Raw genomic sequence first — 27,028 nt, forward strand, 5'->3', positions numbered from 1 at the left:
GTAGTATTCAGCCAAAATGTGAGGTTCGTTCTTAGATAATGATAAAACTATTTATAATTTAAAGCTATTAATAGTTATTTTATTAATCTTTTTGAAAAGATTCGAACCAAAAAGACTTCTAATGGTTTTTGTGACATAATTATATGGCACATGCGTGAGCACGCGCGTGCACACACACACACACACACACACACACACACACACACACACACACACACACACACACACACACACACACACACGCGCGTGAAGATGTATTTAACTCTAATTTAAATCTTACTTAATTTCCTAATAATTTTCTCAAGAAAACTGATAATTATTGCAGTTTCTTACGCTCCGATCGTGATATGTGGGTATTAGGGATTTTTATTTCTAACCCCCACACACACCTGTCAAAGTTACATAGATTCCTTTGTCTAAGTCGACACGTGGCAAAGAAATCCCTATCTGAATTTCATAGTAAGATCATCGAAGGGAAAAATTTCTCTTATTTTGCTCTTGTCGCGATGTAGACTGACGCATTGCCTTATCGCTTCTTCCCTGTACACAATACGCCTTTTGTACTATTCAAAGGTAAATGGATTTTGCTATTTATCGCAGAATAGGGGAAAAGTAACATGTAGCCGATTATTCAGACACAGACTTCATTCACTTCAAATAATACGACGCATGTGCGTAGTTCAGGGTAGGTTAGAGGCATTTAAAATTTCTCGCAATGAGAAAGCTATGAGTGCTCATTCATGAAAAGATGCCGGTTCACAGGACCTTTCTAGAGTCAAGTCATTTATCAAAACATTGCATTTCTATACTTTCAAAATTAGCTTATTATCCTGATTTTCCACGGTATGACATTTTAAATCGGATTATGATTTTTTAAATAAATGGCAATGATTTTGAAGATTCGTAGGAGTTCTGCGACGAAAAAGTGACAAAAGGAGGTTTATAACCTGCTTTTATACCTTAATATTGCCGGTATAGTCTGGTTGGTAGGGTATTGGATTCGCGTCCCTTGGGTTGCGAGTTCGAACCCCGCCGGCCGAAGACTTCCCGTGTGTGTGGTGGCTAGCACACGTGTAAATCTGTCGTGGTCACAAAGTTTTTGCTGTCCAGAATGATACCGCTTGGGGTATTGAATCAGGGGTGGTTGTTCTCTGATTCAGGTCTAAATTAAGATCTGTGAATGAAAATGCATGAATGAAATCCACCCCGTAAAAAGGATTGGGATGAGTGTGTAGCTAAGTCGTATTCTTGGCCCTAGATGGCGCTACTGAGAAACAAGAGACGCACCCTTGGATTAAAATCACTGACTTTTAAAGTCAATGGGCTTGTCTACGGCAAGTGCCATTAGGAACAACAACGAAAGTTTGAAATTTTTCTATAAAAATTTATATTTAAGGAATGCATGCAGTTAATTAATCGTAATTTTTCCTATTATGAATTTCAGATCCCATATAGAGATTTATCTATAGTAAATGAAACATCACTGGAATCTTAGTTTTAAAAAAATAATTAATTTTATCACAAATATCAAATATTTGTAGACGTCCATTTGACATAAAAAAAATCTACTTTTAACCAGACATTCAATTTTAATTTAACTTCACGTCATTCTATTGTAACAAGTAGAAAAGTCAAAAATTAAATTGGCAAAGTCTATTTATATCAGCATGAATTAATTTGAACTAATCTAAAAAGAACCATCAACAGAAAGTAATCCAAAAAGTAATATATATGAGATTTCTGAAGAAATTAAAATAAAATGAAGTAATAAGCGGATAGTCAATAATTTATATATTGATTTCATAATATTATTATTTCAATCACTATATTTTTAATATTTTTGTATTAATATTTTTATTTAATTTAACGAATGTTTAATTATATTTTTCATTTTCAATAGATAAAATATAAAGAAATGCATGAAGAAAAGAAATCTAATAGTTTATAGTAACATTGCCTACAATTGAATCGATAAAAAACGCATATGTATTCATTACATGCTTCGAAATATTAATTTTTTATTTAAATAAGTAATTTCTTATTTAATTAATTAGTATTTAATAAATGATAAATACAAAATAATTAGTTTTTCAAAAATTGATATTTTTCTGTTTTTGATTACAAATATTGAAGATTTATAAAAAAAATTTTTCAAAATTAGAATTTCATTAAAAAATATTAAAAAGTTTTTTTTGTTTATAATTAATAAAAAAATATAAGCATTTATAAGTTTTAAAATTCTGACTCAGTATCAAATATATCAATAGATTTCCAAATCAGATTAGTTCTTAATACGACAGCGTAATTTCAAATGGCTTAAAACTGTTTTTGAAAACTGTTATATTCTGTCACAAGTATTTTTAATACTCCTTTAAACTGAAATGAAACTAGCAATTTCAGATTTTATCAGTTATCAGATTTTCAAAAAATATTTTCTTCGCAAGTAAAACACAACAACATTAAACTTTAAAAATGCTTTTAATAATACATTCGAGTTTTCTACAGATCAATGTGTGTTATTTATAGAAGCTGTAAATCTTGTGCAAATCTTAAAAATAATATCTTAGATTCAGGAGAATTTATAGAAGCTTATTTGAATAAAATTCAAAAGGCTGTAGACGAAAAAAATTTCATTTCCTCCAGGGACATGGTTTTTGCATCTGAGAAAATCACAAAATTTTAGTACCTGATGGAATCCGAGAGTGATTTATAGTTCCGAAAGAATGAGCATTCGAAATTTTGGTTTTATGCGGTGGCACTGATCGATTGTTGCAGACAATTCGAGAAATAACGAAGAAAAGGAATTGCATTCATTGGAAGATTTTTCGCAACAGTTATTCGAAAAGAAATCGACGAACCTTGTTCTAAAAAGAAATATTCAAACCAGTATATGAAAGTCTGAATATTGAAAATAACGACAGCTCTGAAGATTTTCGGTAATATTTCACAAAATATGTATTTAGATACATAATTAAATATTATTTTAACATAAAAATATATTGTACATAGCATATTATTTATACACAGCATGATACTTGATGCAAATATTGTTCAAACAAGGAAAGAAAATTAAATCTAGAGGTACAAATTCACTACGTAATTACTTCTAAGGCAGTAAATACTCAGTAAAAAAGAAATTTTTAGAATTTTAATGAATTAAAAATTCATCAAAGATTCTGTATTTTTCCTCAATAACTCCAGGTAATATAATTGCACGATTACCAATTTTATACCGCATTAATTTTCGAAAAATTAGATTTCTAGAGATAACAATTTTATTTTTATATTATAAATTTCCATAATTTTTAAAAACTTTAATACATTTTTTAAAAATTACATTTAAAAAAATACATTTTTTAAAAATATATTTTAAAAATAGATTTTTAAAAACATTTTTAATACATTTTTTAAAAAATATATTAATACATTTTAAAATTTAATACATTAAAAAAATACATTTTTTAAGTACATTTTTAATTATTTTTTTTATAAAAATAAAAAAATACATTTTGAAAAAATGTATTAATACATTTGATACATTTTTTAAAATTTAATACATTTTTAATAAATTTGTTTCAATACATACATTAAAAACTTTAATACATTTTTTAATACATTTTTAAAGGTAGATTTAAATATAATTTCGTAACAATGGTTTTTCTCTTTAAAAATTTACAAATGCAGCAGAATGCCATGATTGTGAATATTCCTCACAAATATTTAAGTTTTAATCAAACGTCCCAAAAAAATTTCCAGTGTAATACATACTAATAGAATCTGCAGAGTGTTATTGAAAAATTAAAACCAGAATGGCATAATATAAAGCTATAAACAGCGAGAATTGGCTACTCTAAACGTTTCCGCCTACTCTCTAATAAAGGTATTATCTCAGAGATCGTCTTGTATGGCATTGGCGTACGATAAATATGAAATATCTATTGGCATGAATTTAACATTTTCACAGATTCTATCGTGTGATCCTTGGCGAGAGTTTTTGGAGATTAATCTCTGTCACGTGGTAAAAAGTATCCGAAAATTAAATGCGGGTCTAAAATGCATTTTTACCAACTGAATGAAATAAAAATTTGAAATTACACTTGTAGTCACTAAACTCCAAGCAAAATTTGATAAATTTAAATCAATGTGTTTTTGAGTTTTTGTGTTTATATGCCAATGATAATACAGACCGACAGACAACCAACCTGTAGTTGGATTTGGTTCAAAATTTGATAACTGTTTACACTACAGATATTAAATCTATATTCCAAATTTTATTCATCTAGCTCACTTCATTTTGTAGTTATTGTGTTAACTTATATTCAAATAACCGGATAGACAGACTTCATCTAAACGGATCTCGTTCAAAATTTGATACAAATATACAAATTTAGTGTAAAGATCGTATATCAAATAACATCCATTTAGCTCAAAATATTTTTTTTAATTATCATTGTCACAGACAAACATAATAGCAAGAATGTGATTTTTAGAACTGAGAAGGTTTAAAACGTGGAGATTTGTGGAATTTTCCAGTTGGAATTTTTTGAAGATTACTATGCATTATAGTTCGCGTAGAAGAAAGTAAAAAGGAAATAAAAAAAATAATTTTACATTTTTTTTCTCATAATAATTGGATTGCTGCAGACGTTGAAAATCAAAACAAATAATAGGAAATGAAGATGCTCTAAAATAAGAGAAATAAACAATAAAATTAGACATCTTATTGTAAACGATTTTGTTAGATTTTATATTTATAAAACACCTAAAAGTTTACAATTTTTTACTTTCATGGATGGTACAAAGATTTATTTTTCATAATTATTAGAAATCAAATCTATTACGAACATCGCTATTCAATCATCGAAATTCTATGCTATTCATCGCTTTTCAATTTAACTATATCAATCATCGCTATTACGAATAAATACATGCGAAAAATAAAACAAAACCTTAATTAAGTGCTTTTCTAAATTAAGTTTAAAAATTCGAATTACAAGGCGCATGGAGTCGCCATGACGATTTTTCGTGTGCGAAATTTCATGGCTGTAAGTGTGATGGATTTGTATGGGTATCACACAAATGCACGCACGCATTCACACACCCACACGCACCCACGCACGCACACACACACACCTGCATGCACACACATCCTCTATTTTTATAAGTTTAGATAATAAGTTTAGATTAATGTTTTAACAGATCTTAAAACAATGAACATAAATATGATAATAATTAATATAAGGTAAATATAAATATGATAATATTAAATATAAATTAAATATGATAATATTTTTGGGCTTGAATTGTTTCTATAAATTGCATAACGTAGAAAACGTTGCGCATGAATGTAAACACAGCAATAAAACAAACATGATGATCCAATTAATTCAGACGAAAACAAGGCAGATATATTAAATCTGAAAGTCGATATTCCGGGCTAGATGATGAATTAATCTTCTTTTGTTTACCTTTACATTCGAACATTAACGGATTATTGCTTTTTAAGACGCGTATTGCATGTTCTGTTTCCACAACTTCCTTTTCGTTGAAGGTACCTTTTAGAAAGTTTATCCAACAATGTTAACTGGCGCAGGTCCTTAATAACCCCATTAGGAACGCATTAAGTAATTTAATTGATAAATGGAGATTTAAAAGCTTTTAAAATTTTCTTAATGAGCCAGACTTTACGAAGTTAGTACTTGGTAAGAAGGTATTAGAAATATTTCTAGTTTTAATAAGCAGAATTGGTTGTCTAGAAAATTAAAAACAGATTACGGAAAAATTGTTTAAATTGCCATTTAATAATAAAAATGAATGTGCGTGCCTGCTGGCGCTCTACAAGACGGTTTGTTAAGCTTAGAGTTACCAATGTTGACATATACTTTGGAAGATAAGAATATGCATGTTGTAGTGATTAGTTTAACATTTTATTTAGAATTTTAAATAATTCGAAAATAACCAAAGTTCAATGTTTCTCCGACTTAATTTTCGTAAATATTACAGCACAAAAATGACTTTTTCATCATCTTAACATTCGAAAACTTATTTACTCAAAGAATTAATGTCGTTTACATATAAATCTTTGTATATTTTTAATTGATTTTTACAAATGTCTTTATTTGAAAACAATATATTTCATTGTTGAAATGAAATTAAGATCGTCTTCATCGTTATTACATATATTTCTCCCTGTAGTTAAACTCCACATTGGTCACACCCACATAACTCATAGACATCTTTTACTAGGCGGAAGAGTTCCTATTTGTTTGGTAACTTCAACTGTTGTTCATATTTTGATCGAATGCCCCGATTTTACTTTTCCTCGTCAACGATATTTTAAGTGCTCATCATTTGACATGCGAATACTGGTCCACCAAATCCCCACCAAAACGTTTTTAAGTTTTTGAAAGGTATTGGTTTTTACCATTTTATCTAACATTTGACTTTGTAGTTTTAATTTCTTGCTATTTTTATTATAAGACAACATACAAATATATTTTAATACAATTTTTACATTTAAATAATTTTTACCCATATAAAAAGTATTTTTTTACTATACACCGTAAGGCTGGCACAGTATGGCCAGGATTGGCACTTGTGCTACTAAATACTACAAATTCAATCCATCTATGTAGTTCTCTTCCTTTGATTAATGAAGATATGAGGAATAAACTTACTTATTCAACTCTCAATATAAGGTAGAGTTTTAATACATTTTTGAAATTTTGATGTATTTACAAATATAGTTTAGCTTCAGAAATGCTTAAATTTTAATTTTAAAAAAAGTTCACATTTTAGATAAGCTGACAGAAAATTAGAGACAATCCTTTATCCCTTACTTAGCACAAAGAATAGAGTGGTGTAAGGCTTCATAAATAGTAGGAATTTCAAGCCTATCATAATTTGGAAGTGAAAAATGCATTACCGAGGAAGTTGTTAAGATCAAATTATGTAAGCTATTTAATTGAAACTTTTCACAAACATTAATTTTGATGAACCAGCTGTTCGCAAAAGGCTGTTAGCTGTCACCAAAAGCATTATATATGGCTTGGAAATTTAATAAGATTATTCAGTGGTTTGAAAATCATAAACCGGTATCAACTTGTTTAGCTTATATCATATATTAATTATAATTCTTACTTTCAGGCGCTCTTTCATCAAGCCCCAGTGTAGGTGCTACGATGCTAAGCAGGTGTACGATGTAAAACGTCGCGTATTCGTAGATGGTCTAAAATTGCGTTATGACCAGTATTTTCCACATTCTTACGATATGTCACGGTATGAGATAAACTGCATAAACATGAATGTTACATCATTTAAACAAAATGCAGAACTGTTTGGATTCCAAAGATGAAGGACCGACTTTATGGTACCCTATCGAATTGAATGAATGATTCATAAAATTATAGACAGTTCCATTGGAATTATCAGTATAATTGCAACTGCTTCAGTTATCCTAATGGTTGAGTAAATAAATAAATTCTTCCAAAGCAGAAGTTAAAATATTTAATGAAGAGGAAAAGAAGAAAGAGAAAACATGAGCATTTATTATAAATTAGTGACCATGGGTGACTAGATGTTTTGTCGGAATTATTGGTTGCAAACGATTTCGATTGCATTTTATATTTATAACCATGTCTTAAAGGCTTACAATTTTTGATTACAAAGTAAATTAAACTTCAGATTTCAATAATCCTGTATTTTCTACTACTTTAGAAGTCGGACACAGTCACGTTCCTTGTATTATGAGCCTTTCTACTTTTCTGTAATTTCACCTAAAATCTGAAGTTTAATTCTAAATGTAAAAGTTAAATTTCAATTTATTCAATAAAATATATTAATAGTGTACGTTAAACAAACCAGGGGGATTGATTTACCCCCCTCTCCCAAACCTTTCTCACATACTGATTAATAATGACGTTATTTGCATTGCACTGGCGTACAATAGTTATGAAATATTAACCTTTGGCATGTATTTAGCATTATTATTGGCTCTATCGTGTGATCTTTGGCGATTAATCGCTGGCATGTGGTCAAAAGCACCCAGAAATCGAATTTCGTTTCAGACGCGTTTTACCCAAGTGAAATAAAAATTTGGCACAGAACTGCAATTGGTGTCACAAAATCACATACCAAATTTGATATATTTAAGTCATTGCGCCTTTGAGTTACCGCGTTTATATGTTTCTAAAAGTATAGACTAACAGATGGTTAATCTCTTGTTGGATTTGGCTCAAAATTTGATAAGTGTCTAGACTATAGACAATTCTGTGAATTGAAGTTTATCTATCTAGCTCTTTTCGTTTTATACACTCATGTCCAAAATTAAGGTCACAAACATAAAATCTGAGAAAAATGAAAAACTATTCACTGTATTGCCACGAAGTTTGGCACAGGTACACTACAATGGAAGAAAGAATATAGACACATAACAACACGGAAAAGATTTTAATTGGGAATTAAGAAACAGGTTATATCAAAAAGTGTTACATTATGAATCAGAGAAAATGCATTTATCTCGGGAAAGGCCTGTCTAATATGGAGTGTGACCACCGTGCACTGCTATACAGGCTTCACAACGAGTTTTCATACTGTTTATGAGGGTGTCAATAAATGCCTGGGGCAACAAAGCCCATTCTTCCAAAAGCGCGGCTTTTAACTCTTGGAGGGTATTAGGAGGGGGGTTACGCTGTGCAATAGCTCCTCCGAGACCATCCCAAACATGTTCAATAAGATTGTCATCCGGAGACCTCGTGGGCCAGTCCGTACGTCGAATATCCTCTTCCTCAGGAAAATCATCAACGATCTGGGATCTGTGTGGACGGCCAAAAGCACCCCGGAACAACCTCACATAGGCTTCAAGGATCTCATCCCTATAGCGATGTGCATTGACAGTACCCGCATCGAAGACGTGCAGTGGTGTACAACTGCCCAACATTATGCCACCCCAGACAAGGATTCCTCTGCCACCGAATCTGTCGATTTCTTTTATGTAGGAGGGATGATTGCGAACTCCTTGCTCTTTCCAGATGAAGATTCGAAGAGTGTCCCTCTGTGGGGTAAATCTCGACTCATCACTGAAAAAAACATGCCCCCATTCTACCTGTGCCCAAGACTGATGTGTTCGGCACCATAACAATCGGACTTTTCAGTTGGATGCAGTCAAAGGGGCGCACTCAACTGGTCACCGGGCATAAAAGGCCCTCTCTGCTAGACGTCTGTATACAGCTTGTCTGGAAATTCTTATTCCAGACGCAGCAGCAAGGTCAAGAGCAAGTTGAGGAGTCATTGTTAGCCTATTGCCATCGTGCGCTTAATGGCAAATGGCGATCCTGTGCAGGCGTCCTTGTTCTGTGACGGCCTTGGCCGGCCTTCCTGGATACAGTACTACTTGTTTGGAATTGATTCCACAACCTGGATACCACTTTCGGTGCCACTTGTAATCATCGAGCCACCTCCGCTTGAGACTGCCCAGCTTCAAGCCTGCCAATGGCTCTCCATCTCAAGGCATCGTCTAAACGATTATGAGAACTCATTCTCACTGGAAACATGTTAAATTTTTTGTTTTAATTCAATATTCACAAAATTGCAGACAAAAATCCCAGATGCCTAAAAGGTCTAATTTTAGTAGTTTCTCAAAAACTAATGCTAAACAATATTTTTTCCCACAACGAAGGTTAATATCGTGTTGCCGGTCCTTCACAATATATAAAATATAATTTTTTTCACATTTTACTGGTAGCCAATTAGAATTACTTTGAAAAACCTCTTTGTGACCTTAATTTGGACATGAATGTATTTATCGTGTTAAATTATATTCCAACAGCGAGACAAACAGACTTCCGAGCAGTATTAGTTTAAAATTTGATAGAAATCTACAAATTCGACATAAAGTAACGTGACAAATTTCATCCATATAGATCAAAGTATTTTTGAGTTATCTTTGCTAGATAAATCGACGTACATTACTCAAAAATTTGTTTTTCCAACTCAGAGTGGTCTAAAACGTGGGGATTCGTCAAAATCTCGAATTCAAATTTTTTTTATAATTACTATTCTTTCTCTACACTATCTTTAAGTGAAAATAAAAACTATCCAATAAGAAAACATAGAAAAAATAAGAAAGAATACCATGTTTATCAACAATGATAGAAAAAAATCCCGGACAAATTATTAGCAGCAACAATAAAAATATCTTTTTAAAATATACTTAAAAACCTCCTTAACAAGTTCATCACCATGATTTATGCCTATGAATCGGAATACAATCTAATAATACACAATTGCTATCTCTTAATTATAGTAGGAAGAAAATATCTAATTAAATAATCAGTGTGAATAACATGTGATTCACGCGGTGAACAACGTGTTAAAACAAAAAGATTTAAACTAATCATAGGTGAAGTTTACTCTCATCACATTTTACACTGAATGAAAGATGTAAATTAATCATAGGTGTGTTTTGCTCTCGCCAAATTTTACACTGAATGAAAGATGTAAACTAATAATAGGTGTGTTTTACTCTCATCAGATTTTACACTGAATGAAAGATGTAAACTAATCATAGGTGTGTTTTACTCTCATCACATTTTACACTGAATGAAAGATGCAAACTAATCATAGGTATGTTTTACTCTCATCCGATTTTACACTGAATGAAAGATGTAAACTAATCATAGGTGTGTTTTGCTCTCGCCAAATTTTACACTGAATGAAAGATGTAAACTAATCATAGGTTTACATCTTTCATTCAGATTTAAACTAATCATAGGTGAAGTTTACTCTCATCACATTTTACACTGAATGAAAGATGTAAATTAATCATAGGTGTGTTTTGCTCTCGCCAAATTTTACACTGAATGAAAGATGTAAACTAATAATAGGTGTGTTTTACTCTCATCACATTTTACACTGAATGAAATATGCAAACTAATCATAGGTATGTTTTACTCTCATCCGATTTTACACTGAATGAAAGATGTAAACTAATCATAGGTTTACATCTTTCATTCAGATTTAAACTAATCATAGGTGAAGTTTACTCTCATCACATTTTACACTGAATGAAAGATGTAAATTAATCATAGGTGTGTTTTGCTCTCGCCAAATTTTACACTGAATGAAAGATGTAAACTAATAATAGGTGTGTTTTACTCTCATCAGATTTTACACTGAATGAAAGATGTAAACTAATCATAGGTGTGTTTTACTCTCATCACATTTTACACTGAATGAAAGATGCAAACTAATCATAGGTATGTTTTACTCTCATCCGATTTTACAATGAATGAAAGATGTAAACTAATCATAGGTGTGTTTTACTCTCATCCGATTTTACACTGAATGAAAGATGTAAACTAATCATAGGTGTGTTTTACTCTCATCAGATTTTACACTGAATGAAAGATGTAAACTAATCATAGGTGTGTTTTGTTCTCGCCAAATTTTACACTGAATGAAAGATGTAAACTAATCATAGGTGTGTTTTGCTCTCGCCAAATTTTACACTGAATGAAAGATGTAAACTAATCATAGGTGTGTTTTACTCTCATCCGATTTTACACTGAATGAAAGATGTAAACTAATCATAGGTGTGTTTTGCTCTCGCCAAATTTTACACTGAATGAAAGATGTAAACTAATCATAGGTGTGTTTTACTCTCATCCGATTTTACACTGAATGAAAGATGTAAACTAATCATAGGTGTGTTTTGCTCTCGCCAAATTTTACACTGAATGAAAAATTTTGCTTTCATCCGATTATGGGACACACGGTAGCCAACCTGTTAAAAGTTAATTAAAATTGGATAAAAATTTTAAAGCAACGAAACTTGTATCAGGGGAAAAAAAAAGATTTTTTTTTTTCAATTTTAAGATGCTGTAAAAAAAAAAAAACTACTTTTATCTATAATATTTTTTTAACCCAATTGTCATTGAAATTTCGAACGATTTTCGATTGCATTATTTTGAAAATAAGGAAAAAAGTAGAAGAAATTCGAATCTCTACTCCGAAACATTTTGGCATAATAATTTAAGCTTGGTTTGTCTATGTTGCCTTCATCTGGTTTTATTGCATCTATATTTGTATTATGTACTTAACGATTTTTATATCACGTAATTTATAGAAAGAATGGCAACCAGATAGCATTTTTATGTTAATGAAAATGAAAATTCTTGTTTGGCAATTGTTCAATCATAGCTTTAATAATTGTAATAATCTGCGACGTATTAAAGCAATAAAACGGGTCTCAATTTCATTAGATCAATATAAAGAATCGTTTAAAATTCCATGCAAGATTAATTTTGTAAAATTTATTAAAATTCGACAGAAAAATACGAAAATGATATTATGTCATTTCAGAGTTAGTTAATTAATTTTGATTAATTTTTATAAAATATTAAAATTTTTAAATTTTAATACGGCACAAAAATAGGTTTTTGAGCACTAATATGCTTTGAATTCATTTATGAAGCTTTAAATCGATCCTTAGAAATGCTTAGAATTAAAATTATTTCAGTTAATTTTTCTTTGGTAAAAATTTTAATTGAAACTTTACAAATCTATTCCTTAGTTATTTCTGAATATTAAAAAAAAAGTAACTACATGGTAGTTCTAAATCCGGTATTCTGCTTTTAGAACATCGCATTTCGTCCATAACGCTTTTTATATCAAGCAATTTACGAAAAATATTGCAATCTAAAAATAATATCATGCTAAAAAAATGTACGAGAATTTTTATTACAGAGAGGCTCTTTTATTAAGGAACATAATTTATGATCTGCTCATAATAACTTATCCAACTTTTTGTTTTAATGCTTTATTAGACTTTTATGTTTAAAACTATTCTACAAAGGGACGTTTTTATTTTTTGCTCACCATGGCGAAGTTTGTGGAACCTCAAACAGTTTCTGTCTGCTTGCGTAAAGCATTTCATATGACTGTACTAGAAAATAAAGCATCTCTTCTCTGCCAGCGGAGAATTCCCAGTTGAGTATTTATAAAATAAAGCCAGAAACTGCAGTTGCGGATCACTCGATGCGTAGCCTCGGGAAATAAATAGAAAAGTAAAACCGTTTCCGCTAGATTGGTTTTCTTTGTTATATAATATGTACTCGGATGAATAATACAAACATAGAAAATTTTATTTGTTTAAGTCAAAGTTATGTGATTTAATTTTGTTTTTGATGTACATTGCGTAAAAGATGATATTTGGTTTTGAAGAAAATGTACTCCACTGAAATAAATTCCTTTTGTTTATTTTTTCAGAATTTTTTTTAACATTGAAATGTTTGTGTCTTAATATAAGAATTGTTAAAAATTAATCGTAATGAACATTTTTAATAAATAATTTTCAGCATATGGTTTGGGACTAGCCTCATTTCACTCCTACTTGTTTCAATGTTAAATTTTTGTATTCTCTTATATACTATTTATGCTGTCAGGATTCCTTTTATTCAACTAACACAAAGTCTATACGATAAATAGAATGTCAAAGGTTTCTTTCACTATTTCTTTATGTTATAATGCATGCCCACCTTTTAAAAATCCATTATTTCTTTAAAAATTGAAATTAAAAGCAGAATGAAAACAATGTTAATTAAATTATATCAACGATTTTATCAGCAGAGTCTTTTTCAACAATACTTTATTACCAGCCGTGTTAAGCGATCAACTAATTCATGGAAAATACTGATTATGTTTTACTTTATGAACCCTACTAGTGTGAGTATTTCAGAGACTCAAAACCCACGGTAATTTTTTCATGTTAGGAAACAGGATCGATTGTATGAAAACAGCATGTATTGTTCATTTCTATATCAGCGCTGATCAGGAATTCGGTTTTATCCCAATATTTCAGTAATATACCAGAAAGCATCCGAATCAATGCTTTGTCAAACGGGGTGATTTGGGTTGGAATCCGGGCTCATAGGGCTAGTTTCAACTGAATCTATAATGCATGATATTCATAATTCCACAGCAAATTATTTTCGATCAACAAATTGTGATAATGTCGGATTATTTTAATAGCTTTCCACATATTCAGTTCATCGAGTAAATGAAAAATCCAAATGGAGTAAATGGCATTATAGTGATGGAGTAATGGCATCCCATGGCATTATAGTGATAATGCCATGGAATAATAGGAATAATTATGGTGATAATGCCATGGAATTATAGGAATAATTATAGTGATAATGTCATGGAATTATAGGAATAATTATGGTGATAATGCCATGGAATTATAGGAATAATTATAGTGATAATGCCATGGAATTATAGGAATAATTATAGTGATAATGCCATGGAATTATAGGAATAATTATAGTGATAATGCCATGGTATTCCATGGCATTATAGTATATTATAATATATGATAAATGTATCGGTCCAAGTAATCTTTTTAATATTTGAGGTACTAATTTTACTTTCTTATTCCGTATTAACTACGTACGATGAGCAGTAGGTTTGAAGGATTAATGGTTGATGAAAATTTCAATTAAATATTTTGTATAGCTATGACTTCATGGCTTTCCCAATAAACTATTTTTAAATTTCAAATTTTGATAAATATATAACTCGTACTATTTTAGAATCTGCGCCTCATTCTGTTCATTGTGCTTTCTACTTCTTAAATTTTCTATTTATATCACAGGAAAGAACAGAAGCATTTGAAAATGAGTGTACTTAATTGTTTTTTTGCCATTTCTAGATTCTGAAAAACTTTATTTGTAAGTACAACATAATTTAAAAATACAGTACACTCCTGAATGTCCGGTTTACGACTATCCGGATTCCGTACTTTCCGGCCTAATATCCGCTTATCATAATTAAATGAGGAAGGCAAGGCGTTGCATTGACAACATTGTCAAGGCATTGGAAGCGGGCTTCTGCTACAATCCTTCTACGTATCGAGTGCAAAATACAAGCTGTGACAAGAAAAGAGCAGCGTTCTGCTCGTTGTTCATTGTTTTGACAGTGCGTAACGGACCTCAATTGTTGCCAATATTCCTGATTATAACTACACAGTATGTACATAAATTGTTCTTGGGGTATGCGCAATGCCTTTTTAAAAATACCTCAGTGAAGATTACAGAATTTATGTTAAAATGTGAACAATTTATATCCCTTAACTTACTTTTTCTGTAATAAATTCTTGAAATGTGCTGTGCAGTATATAAACATGTATAAACTGCCAGTGCAGATCCTTCTGATTTAACTTGACACGTTACCGGTAACTGCTTCTATGATTCACTGAGCAGCGGCTATGTTCACATTCTGCGTGGCTTGAGATAAATGGAGGGCTTAGTACTCGATAAGAAGTGAGAAAATACGTATTGTAACAGTGAGTTTCGGTATAAAAAATTGTGTCTTCTGATATTGGTGGAGAAAGAAATGAGTTCATAGAATCCAGCCTATCCGGCTTACACTTCCGCCATATTAGGCCGGATACTCGGGAGTGTGCTGTAGTATAAAAATTCTCAAAATAGTCAAAATTTCAAACAAGTCAAATAATTTTTAATAAAAGTATCTCTTACACTAAAACACGCAGGATAAGAAAAATAGATCAAATCTTAATATTTTGATCATATCATTTAACATTTATTCCAATTATTAAATTGGAATAAATGTCAAAGTGAAATATTAATAGCAATTGTTGAAATTGAATTGAGTTTCACTTCAATATTGATATGTGTTGTTGTGAATTACGCTTAAATATTTTTTTTTAAAAACTGATTAAAAAACTGTAAAAACTTAATACGGAAAAAGTGGTATATTTGAAAAGATTATTTTCTTCAATTTTAACATATGAGAATAAATCTTTTTGCGCTGCAATATTTTCGAAAATTATGCTGATAAACTGCCACAATATCGCTTTTATTACTCCTAGATTACTCCTAGTTCCTCGTTTCCACCATCCAAAGTATAGTTAATCTATGCTTATAATAAAGCTCAAAATGTGTGTGTGTGTTGGCACTCTACAGGCCAGGTCATTTGACATAAAGCTACCAAATTTGGTACATGTATACCTTAGAGGTCGGGAATGTGCACCTGGGGTCCCTTTTTTTGAAATTTTAATTATTAATTAAAATCTAACTTTCCCGCCCAAAAAATCTTCCATTTTCCCCACCGCCAACTTTTCCGCCAAAATAATCTTCCATTTTCCCCACCGCCAAATGAATAATGCTTCAGTTTTTTTTTCTCCCAACAGTAATGAGACTAGGGTTAATATTTTTCGGCGGATTATTTCAAACGATTCTGTTTATTTTCTTAATGTTTTATGCATTTAAAATTAAACATTGTTAATTAATCCATGCTTCAGATTCATTCTGAAGTACTTTTGAATTAAAATAACACAGAATAAAGGAAATTAAAAATGTCTAATCTGCATAGCGTTACCCCAACTGGCGTAGAAAAATTCACGCATTTGCGTTACCTAACTGGCGAAGAAAATTCACGCATGCGCATTGTTCTGATTGTTGTCATGACAACCACTATCAACGGATGATTTAAATTATTTTTAGGTTAGCTGCATGCTTTTGTAAGTAAATTGTATTTATGTTAGTTATATATTTTTCGTATATGCTTATAGTTTTAAGTACATCGTTTTTTAAGTAGTTTTTTTAACCTGTTTTCAATGATTTAAATTATTTTTAGGTTAGCTGCATGCTTTTGTAATTAAATTGTATTTATGTTAGTTATATATTTTTTTGTATATGCTTATAATTTTAAGTACATCGTTTTTTAAGTAGTTTTTTTTAAACCTGTTTTAGACCGATTATTTTAAACGATTCATTTTATTTTCTTAGTGTTTGATGCATTTAAAATGAAACATTGTTAATGAATTGATCTGTTCATGATGAATCTGAGAAATTTTGTTGACAAATTCTTGAGATATTACATAAATTAAGAAAGATATTCTTTAGTGCCCATAAAGTTTAAACGCTCAGTGACTCTATTATCAGTAATCATATTATTAAAAAAAATGCTTTGTTTCAGTAAAAAAATATTATTATTTTAATTGCAGGTTAATCCTTTACACTTTAATTTAAAGCATAAATTCTACGAAAGGTAACAGAAAATTAGAGAGATACATATCACGTTATGACTGAAGGCCTTTATAATATTATGAGTGAATTATATGACTATCAAAATTTGAAGTTTTAAAATATTTTGCTGAAGAATCTATTAAAGTTGGAATTGCATAAAATATTTAATTATTAAAATTTTAACGAACATTAAGATTGGCGAACCGGCTGGTAGCCAAAGGCGGCTAGTAATATAATATTTCAAAGTATGTGCCGTGTCTGGTAGCTTTAGGTCAAACAGACTAGTCTGAAGAGCACCGACACACACACACACACACACACACACACACACACACACACACACACACACACACACACACACACACACACACACACACACACATTCAGATTTATTATAAGTAGAGATCAAGATAGATATCTAAACTGTGCCATTATATACGATTAATTTGTGTCATTATATAAGGTTTATCCTTATGAGAACTGCTTATGTAAATCTCACATAGCTTCAAAGCAGAATATTAGTAGAATAAAAATGAGTTTAAACTATGGCCACCCATGCACTTAATGTTATTTTCCAATATACTTTTGGAATCCATTTTGCATCTCACAGAAAGAAAAGATATATATATGATGTATAAGGCAATGTGAAGTTAGATATTAGGCATGTACAATTACGTTCATCACGTGACTTTGACGCCACGTAACTCCGTTTAACAAGTATCTCTGTCATCTTTTAAAATTATTATTTCCAACAGAATAGTAAATGGCAAAAAGATTCACATATAATTGAAGAAAATTATCTCATAGTAAGGTATGTTTTAAGTACTTATGTTATGATATTAAAATATCCTCAGCAACTGTTAAGGAAATTTTTAATTTCATTGAAATATATTTAAAACACACAGCGATTGCAAAAAAAAGAATTTTCTAAGGGAGTCATATAAAAGATAAATTGTTCGTTTTATTCCAGTTTTAAGGAAGAAATATTCAAACATAAAACTCCCATCGTATGTATATAAAATATGCATCGTATGTATATATAGATATTAGATGCCATTTAACAATGGTTTAAAATTATTCCACTTCTAAAAGAGCACAAACCGTAAACATGAGATTTAATTAATACGTTGGCTGCCACTGACTCATATTTTTAAATCACCCTACTATCAAATTAGATTATCGTCTTCTACTACAGTTGAAAGATTTTAGAGAAAGGGTTATTAAATTAGAAAGGAAATCCAAATTACAGGCTTGACAACGAAAGTATTAAATACGTACAAAATTACATTGCGCGATGACATTTTTACATTTCGTGTACTAAATACATGAAGAGAAAGTATTGTGTCATCAGAAAACTTGATCTAGATCATTTGACGAATTTCTACGTTTTGGAACTCATTCACCAAGCCAGAAAAGTGCGTTCATAATTTTATCTGCGCTTGATTACGATAATTAAAAAATGAGAAGAGTTAGAAGAAGAAAATTTGGTATGTTTTCTTGCAATATATTTTATCAAAGTTGTAAATGTGTGTCGAATTTTGGACAAAATTCTGCAATGGGAAGTCTGTCTGATCGGCCATGATCTTATAAATTTGACAACTCAGAAACACAATGATATAGAAAAATCATTTTGCATATGATTTTATAGTAATATGGTATATATGTATACCAAACTTCGAATCAGATACGGTTAAGTGTTATCTGTCTGTCTGTCTATTTGTCGCGATAACTTAATAAGGTAATGTAATGAAATTTGGAATGTTATCTTGACAGTAATATTGCAGATCGTTATTAGATTTTTTTTCGATATGTTCAAAATAAGTGTTTCAAAATACACCCACAATTCTCTCTCCTATATGACGAAGTTAAACAAAAATGTGCCATAGTATATAAATATATATGATAAAACGGAGTACCTCTTCACGCTTACCAGTTGATTTTCTTTTTGCAGGAGTTGTTTTAATATGCAAATTACCAATTATATAACCTCAAAAGAATTACATCCGCTCCATCAGAAGCACCGAAGTTTGGTGAATGATCGGAACATCGCGACAGTAATGAGGGGAAACTGTAATTGAATCTTAATTCCCATCTCCGGCTACTGTATAGACAATCCCGTAGGAAGTACGTTCGGACATCATTGGGTGGGAGGGGGGTAACTCAGCTATTTACCACAATACTCGCTAGGGTGGCGAGATCCAACCACCTCAACGTCTTAACACAATATCAAGTGTTCCTTGCCAGATAGGATAGATTACCAACCATAAGATAAACAGTAGGAGGAACACCAGAATGTATAAGAAAAAACAAAGTTATTCAAAGTAATTGCACCAATTACAAATGTTTACAATACTGTAAAGTAAAATACTTCTTCTTGTAAAGAACGATAGGAATTATTTCGGATATAATACAGAAGAAAGTTTGTTTGCATATATAATAATTACTCTCTGCTTCTTGTTAGACTCTTAATCATACAGATAACATCCCAGTTGGTAATTTCACGGTTGTTTCATGCATTTAACTGCCTATGGTGTACAGACAGTTAATATACATGAAATGCTTTGCTATGGCGTAAAGATAAAGATTCATCCCAATGAAACGAAAGCAGAAGGAGCAATTTCAGAAGACGATGCATGTTCTACATGTGCCTGTCCAGACGCTCATTAAAGGTTGCGAGCATTATTCAAGATGCCTGGTTCGAAATCAACAGCCGCAAGAGTATTGCCCATAATACCAAGAGAAGTCATATTTTTATGTATAGAAAAATTATATAAGACTTCTTTCTACATTTTGATCAAAGTTTTTTCCCTATATTTGCTAACAAAAGAAGATACATCCATTTATAGCGGATGTTATTTTTTTTGAAGCCATTCTTTTAAACGAGAGCATTTTCGTCATCAATGAAATACCATGTTCACTTAAGAATAATAATCGATCTTTCCAAAATTACTGATATTTTATATCGATTGTGAAATTTCGATATTCCACTCATGCAAGCTACTATAAAGAAATTCGAGCAATCGATAGCTTGTGTGTCAAACGATATCTGAACTAGCATCTTGATGAATCGACTGCGTCTGGTTGCCAGAATCATATATCCTCGAATATTAACGATGATTCCATTTTCTAATGGAATCAGCCAATAGACAGCGGCTCATATGATGACGAAGACGAGCAGGGATGAGGCTAAACATGTTGAAGTGCTGAGATTGCCATGGTTGGTAATATGATTATTCCATTATCTCGGGATTAATCAACTATGAGAATGTTTGCAGGTATTGATGGAATGCTGAGATTCAGAATGGCTGAAGTGTGGGATGTTATATAACAAAAAATCGAAGATGTTTGAATCTATAAACCGAAATACGGTAGCAAAATGATGTTTTAGAAATGATTCGTCGGTTTTCATGACTTTGAAAATTTATTTATAATTATGGCAAAGATAAAATGCATTTAATATAGACACAAGGCATGTTTATCTATCCGGCGTCAATCAATTTCAAAGAAGCTTTCAATTAGTGAAGGAAAGGTTAGATTCGCAATGTTTGCAGTGGGAATACTGTATAAGAAAACGGAACAAGTTTTGCAAGTTAATATTTAGACTTTATTTACCTGTCTTTGTGTGAGTTTAAACATTTTTTTTAAATAAAAGACTGATAAAGAATAAATAAAAATTGCATTTAATAAAATTGTTATTTTTAGTGTAAACTCATGTGTAAAAATTCAATAATTTAAATTATGAAAAATATTCCAAATATTAAAAGAATGAAATTAATTATGATGTAAAATATTTCTAAATAAATAATGAAATGTATCAATATTATGAAATATATATTGAAAATATACGCTTTAAATATATATTGGAAAGTATTTTCAAAAAATATTTTTAAATGTTTTAAAGGAAAAAAAGGACACGGCAATATAATTACTCTAATTGAAAAACCATGTTTTTGAATTTGCATGTGGTATAAAAATAATTTTTATGTTCAAAAGGTACAATATGGAGGAAATATTTGGTAATTTATATTTAATTCATTTTTAACGAAAATTATCATTTTTTGTGAACACTTATTGCTTAAAAAATAAGTACGTACCTAATAAAATAACGATAGGTCCCATGGTATGTAGAGAATGTGTTGAACATTCTTGCCTTACGTTTGTCTCACGGATCAATTTATAAATACTATAAAAACTTAGAAGCATTTCTGTGCTAAAATCCATTTTATTAAATAAAAAAACCCAGCAATAATAATAACATAAAATTTTCTGGTAACATGGCTTCCATGAAATGAGAGACAAAAATTGCGAAACCTCCACAGCAATACGGGTTCTAACAACACGGTTTCTTATAGAATGGTAAAACAAATATAACTTTGTTTTCTTTCTCTAGTATACCTCGAATGTTTTCATAGTTTAATTAGCTGTATGACAGCATTCCATTTGACATTAAAATTAGGCTGGCAAACATATTTTCAAAGTTGCATCAAAAAAAAATATTCTTATCCACCGAAGGCAAACATGATTTGTTATTATAAAACATAATTATGTTTAAATAAAATATTGAAATAGGCACAAAAACACGCTTATTTTGAATGAGTTGTATTTTTAGTTAAATTTATCTCGTCGCTTCATAGCAAACATTCATTCCCCATTGTTGTCGAATGTCTCCAACAATTTTAACGAAAATTGTTGTTAAAAATAAACGCTTTGAATTTAATTTTAATATAAATCTCCAGTCATATACAGGACATTCAAAAAGACCACAATATAAAACAGAGATACTTTTAATCTGGCACTTTGGTTAAATAATTCTTCTATGAACATGAGGCTAATGACGAAATGAACTGAAATGGTACATGAGGCTAATGACGAAAAACTGAACAATGGTAGCGAAAGTTATCATTTACTGCAGTCTTTATTTACACAGACGAAAATTCGCAGGAATTAAAAACAAATCACAGCTATTGTAACAGATCCTCTAACACAAACAGATTTCACTAAAGGCCCAATTAAAAATTTTAAGAATCGAATCAACTGAAGGAAGGTTAAAGAAATAACAACAACAGCCGAACATTCCATGTTTCTGAAGATGAAATTCCCTTCTATTGTGCACCACTGATTAAGAGAAAGCTCCTAGAAAAATTTAATAAAACGGGGGCTTTAATATAATAAGCATCTTTAATACCGGCGACGTTTAATTTTTTTTCTCCCTCGACTGTTTACTTTTCCCATTCTTCGAAGAGTTTCCTGAGATAAGTTTGTTTACCTTCTTATTGATAGTTGCGGTGGAAAATTTAGAGCGCGATGAAACTCATGAATAAATCATGGCATCTCAGCGTGCGGCAATACAGAAATGCTAATATTTTCCTCCTCTCAGAATTTTCTTTAATGGAATGTTAAAACCTTTGCTGGAAATTGGTGCGGCTCGCGATGCAAGGGCGGAATCGGATATTTCTTTCGTTACTTGAAGCGGTGCAGGAGTTGTAACCTGCCAAATATCGGAAACATAATTGGAGCAATATGCAAGTTCAGTGAAGAAAGAACAAGTGCTTTGTTATTTCTACGAGGATGAAGCAGTTTCGTGAATTATCGTTTGAAGTCTTTCAGTATGTTGGAATTCTGAAGTTTCTGTCATACCATAGAATGTCTTTCATCGCGTAGTCAATTTGTTATTAAAATGCAGTAAAACAAACATTTATATATAAAAGCCATGTAGCCATATTTCATGTAGAAGATATATTAAGCAACGTGAATAATAATGATAATATTAAAAATAATAATGTGATGCTACTTTCACCTGACAGCAAGTCTACGAGGGCGGCCTCATTCCCAGATTGACAGCTAGTTCTTGCGAGGTACCTCACTTCCCGCCATTGAGCAGCGCCTCTGGTGGTGGAAACGAGAGTTGCTGGCAGCCTACGCCAAGACGGAACGATGTGAAGACGAAATATGACGACGCATTGTTTAAAAAAACGAACTTTTATGTGTAACTCTGAATCTGATTACAGTAGTCTCATCCTGTAAATTTGGCATATTGAATTTGTTCATCATAAATTGTGCGTCATCATTAACGAAACTATATTGCCACTCTTTAAAATCTCAAATATCAACTAGCTCGAGCTTGTTATTGCTTGGCCATCACCCCTGCATTAATAATAATAATAAATAAGTAGGAAGTAGTCTCCTCAATATAGAAGTAGAAGTAGTAGGAAGTAGTCTCCTCAATATAGAAGTAGAAGTAGAAGTAGTAGGAAGTAGTCTCCTCAAGATAGAAGTAGAAGTAGAAGTAGTAGGAAGTAGTCTCCTCGAGATAGAAGTAGAAGTAGAATTAGTAGGAAGTAGTCTCCTCAAGATAGAAGTAGAAGTAGAAGTAGTAGGAAGTAGTCTCCTCAAGACAGAAGTAGAAGTAGAAGTAGTAGGAAGTAGTCTCCTCAAGATAGAAGTAGAAGTAGTAGGAAGTAGTCTCCTCAAGATAGAAGTAGAAGTAGTAAGAAGTAGTCTCCTCAAAACTTTCTCGCATATTCATTAAAAGATGTGTTATCCCAAAGAACCCTTGCATTTCATTGGCGTATAATACTTACGAACTATTAACTTTTTGGCATGGATACCGAATACATTTTTACTGAATCTATCGTGTTTACCCCTTGGCGAGTTTATTGGCGATCAATCTCTGTCATGAAGTTAAAAGTACACGAAAACTGAATTTAGCATTTAAACGCGTTCTTCCCAACCGATCGAAACAAAAATTTGACATAGAACTACATTTGTAGTCGCAAAATGCCATACCAAATTTGATAAACTTAAGTCACTGCATTTTTGAGTTATCACGTTTGCATGCTTCAGAAATAGACAGACGGTGAATTTCTTGTTTTTTTAGCTCAAAATGTGAAAGGTGTTTAGACTATAGATGTTAAATATGTGTAATTCGAGTTTTCTCTATTAGCTCTCTTTTCGTTGTTATCTTGTTAAATTATATTCGAAGAGCCAGACATAATAGAATTCTGAGCGGATTTTGCTCAAAATTTGAGAGAAATCAACAAAGTTGGTGTAAAGATCGAATACCAAATTTCATCCGTCTTGAACAAAGCGTTTTTGAGTTATCTTTGTCACAAACAGACAGACAAACGGACTGTCATTTCTCAAAAATGTGTATTTTTAACTAAGTGAGGTCTAAAATATAAAGTTTTGTCAAAATCTCGAGCTCGAATTTTTCGATGATACTTTCTCTACACTTCGATGATACTTCTCTACAATACTTTCTCTACACTTCGTACACGAGAAAGTAATAGTTTTTAAAGCTTTGCTTCATCTGTGAACGAAAAAGGAGAAAGTAATTTTTATGAAGTATGAAGCTTCAAATAAAATTGTGAGAGAATGCGATGATGATAGAAAAATATCAGTAGTAGAGCAATTAATTGCATTTATAATAAATATAATTAGCTGCCTTTGCGTCCAGATTGATAACCCAGAATGCTGATTTATCTGAGTGTTTAATTATTAGTACAGAATACATTTATTAAAATTTCATCATATTATTTAATTAACATATAAATAAAATGGAATCAACCTACAACAAATTGCTACTCTGGCAAATTAAAATATGAGCTAGACGTTAAGATTTAATGTACTATTGCCGAAGTTGAATTCTTGTGGGAGATTTCTCCTCCAATGTAATCGTGACAGTTTTTATTGCAGCCCCAAATACTGTTTGTTATCATTTCGGTAACTATCCGAGATGGTGGACTTTTGGCAAGATTTTGACGTGTTTGGCGAGAAACCGTACATTAATTTATGTCTTGCTAAAACGTACTTAAAGATTTATATATAAAGTATATAAATAAGTAATGTCAAAGAATTCTATAATTATTTCTATAGTTATTTCATAAATTAATTCTATAGTTATTTCATAAATTAACTGATTATGATTTATCAGTTATTTCATAGAATTTTTAGTTGTTTCATGAAATAACTTATCGCATTGTGTGAAATAACAGATTTCATGCTTTATCGACTGTCATCTGAATTATTTATTTGATTAAGATTAAACATAATTTTGCAACGAATTAAATTTTCTTTTAGACATCAGAGTCTTGATTGGTTCACATTTCTATAATCTAATTGAATAGTACTTTGACTGTTTAATACAGCAAATCTTTTTCTGAGTATTTTTAAAAATATTTTGCGACTCCATTAATTAAACGAAACGTAAAATCGAAAGCAATTAAGCAATTGTAAAAGTGTTGAATGAATTAATCGAAACGGCGTCATTAAAATAGTTTGTTTACATTTGATTGTTGTCATTCCACAGTAAATAATAATAATATATAGGGTGTCTCAAAAACCTTGACCGTGGCTTTTATTTCTTAAAAATTGATCACAGACATATACTATAAATTACAAAGTTGCCTAAAACAAGGTACAAAATGTTATCAAATTGATTAAAAGTTTCAGGGGATTAAACTTAAAAAATGCAAAATTTAAATTTTTATAGGGACCCTGTACAAAAAAAACCCATACAAAAGTGAGTAAAATGTAACCCATCCTCTAATAAGGTCATGTACAAAATTTCAGCATTTTATCATGAACATTCTCAAAGATATGTTGAAACAAAGTTGGAGAAGGATTAACACAAATTAAAATGCAAATGTTTACAGCTTCAGTGCAGATGACGCGACGCAAGAATGTATCATACGAAAATTAAATAGGCTTCATATCTTTAGTTTTAAATACAAATTTTAAAATCTATACTTTCTGAAAAATACTTTAAATTTTTATATCATGAATTACAGAATATAACTTAAAAATAGCACAGTCAGTGAACTTGTAAGAAATCTTATGTAACTTATTAAAGTAATCTTTCCTTATGTAACCTTTCCTTTGAGTTATTATTTTAACACATTTTTAATACTTTTGAACCAATAAATAGCAAAATTATTATTTACTTATTCAATTATTACTTTCTTTGTTAATTTGTGCACGACTTCTAAAGCACGAACATCCGGCTTGATTTTTTATCTTTGCGAACTCATATCCAGGCATCGAAAAGTGGTTTAAGTCAGTATTTATGTAGTTTCATATCTTTGAGACTTTTTGTGACAAATTCCTGAAATTTCGTACATGAACTTATTAGAGGATGCGGCGCATTTCACTCACTAAGATTTTTTTTGACGGGGTCCGTATAAAAATTTAAATTTTATATTTTTTAAAGTGTAATCCCCTGAAAACTTTAATCGATTTCAAAGCAATTTGCACCTTTTTTTTACACAACTTTGTAATTTACAGTATATGCCTACGATCAATATTTCAGGAATAAAAGCCGCGGTCAAGGCTTTTGAGACACTCTGTATATACTAAAGTGTCATATCAAAATAAAGTAACATTTCAAATTGATCATAAACATGTTGATTAAGTTAAAAATTTGTTGAGAAGTGAAATTAAATTGATTATAACCAGTGGCAGTAGTTTCCCCAAAACTTTCTCGCATACTCTCTAATAAGCTTGAAATCCCAGAAAACGTCTTATATGGCACTGGTATACAATAGCATTACTGAATCTATCGTGTAATACTTGGTAGGGTTTGTCAGCGATTAATTCGTGGCTGATTAATTAATCCGTTAACAGTATCCGAAAATCGAATATGTGTTTTAGACGCGTTTTTTCCAGCCGATTGAAACTGACACAAAACTACATATTGTTACGAATCTGTGAGGCGGCTTCCCAGCATAGTCGGTTACATGGGAGGTCCCAGATCTTGGCGACAAACTTGGTGACCATTTGGCGACTTTGGCGCCAAAATAGATTATACCCGAAACATCAAGAATTTTCCCGATCCGTCCAGTAGGAATGGAGTTACGCCTCGAACGTTTCTGATTGGTTGAGAGGCTTCTAGCCCCGCTTCCTGAGACCTATAAAAGGAAGCACCCGCAGCTGCCGGGCGGTGGTGAATTGGGTTGCCAACCAGTGGAGTCGAAGAGTAGTCG

The 27,028-nt window shown here is 31.1% G+C and overlaps 2 protein-coding genes across 2 annotated transcripts in view; one reads left to right on the forward strand and one right to left on the reverse strand.

Annotated features, from left to right (window-relative positions):
- The window catches only part of LOC129969685 (uncharacterized), a 151,765-nt gene that overhangs the window by 94,007 nt on the left and 30,730 nt on the right, over positions 1-27,028 (reverse strand). The gene's annotated exons all lie outside the window — the stretch shown is intronic.
- LOC129968200 (uncharacterized) lies at positions 21,898-23,577 on the forward strand. The gene is made up of 2 exons (XM_056082053.1): positions 21,898-21,934; positions 23,243-23,577. The coding sequence occupies exons 1-2, from the start codon at positions 21,898-21,900 to the stop codon at positions 23,575-23,577; spliced, it is 372 nt and encodes a 123-aa protein (XP_055938028.1).

The sequence above is a fragment of the Argiope bruennichi genome, chromosome 5, assembly GCF_947563725.1.
Source record: "Argiope bruennichi chromosome 5, qqArgBrue1.1, whole genome shotgun sequence".
NCBI classification, from domain to species: domain Eukaryota; kingdom Metazoa; phylum Arthropoda; class Arachnida; order Araneae; family Araneidae; genus Argiope; species Argiope bruennichi.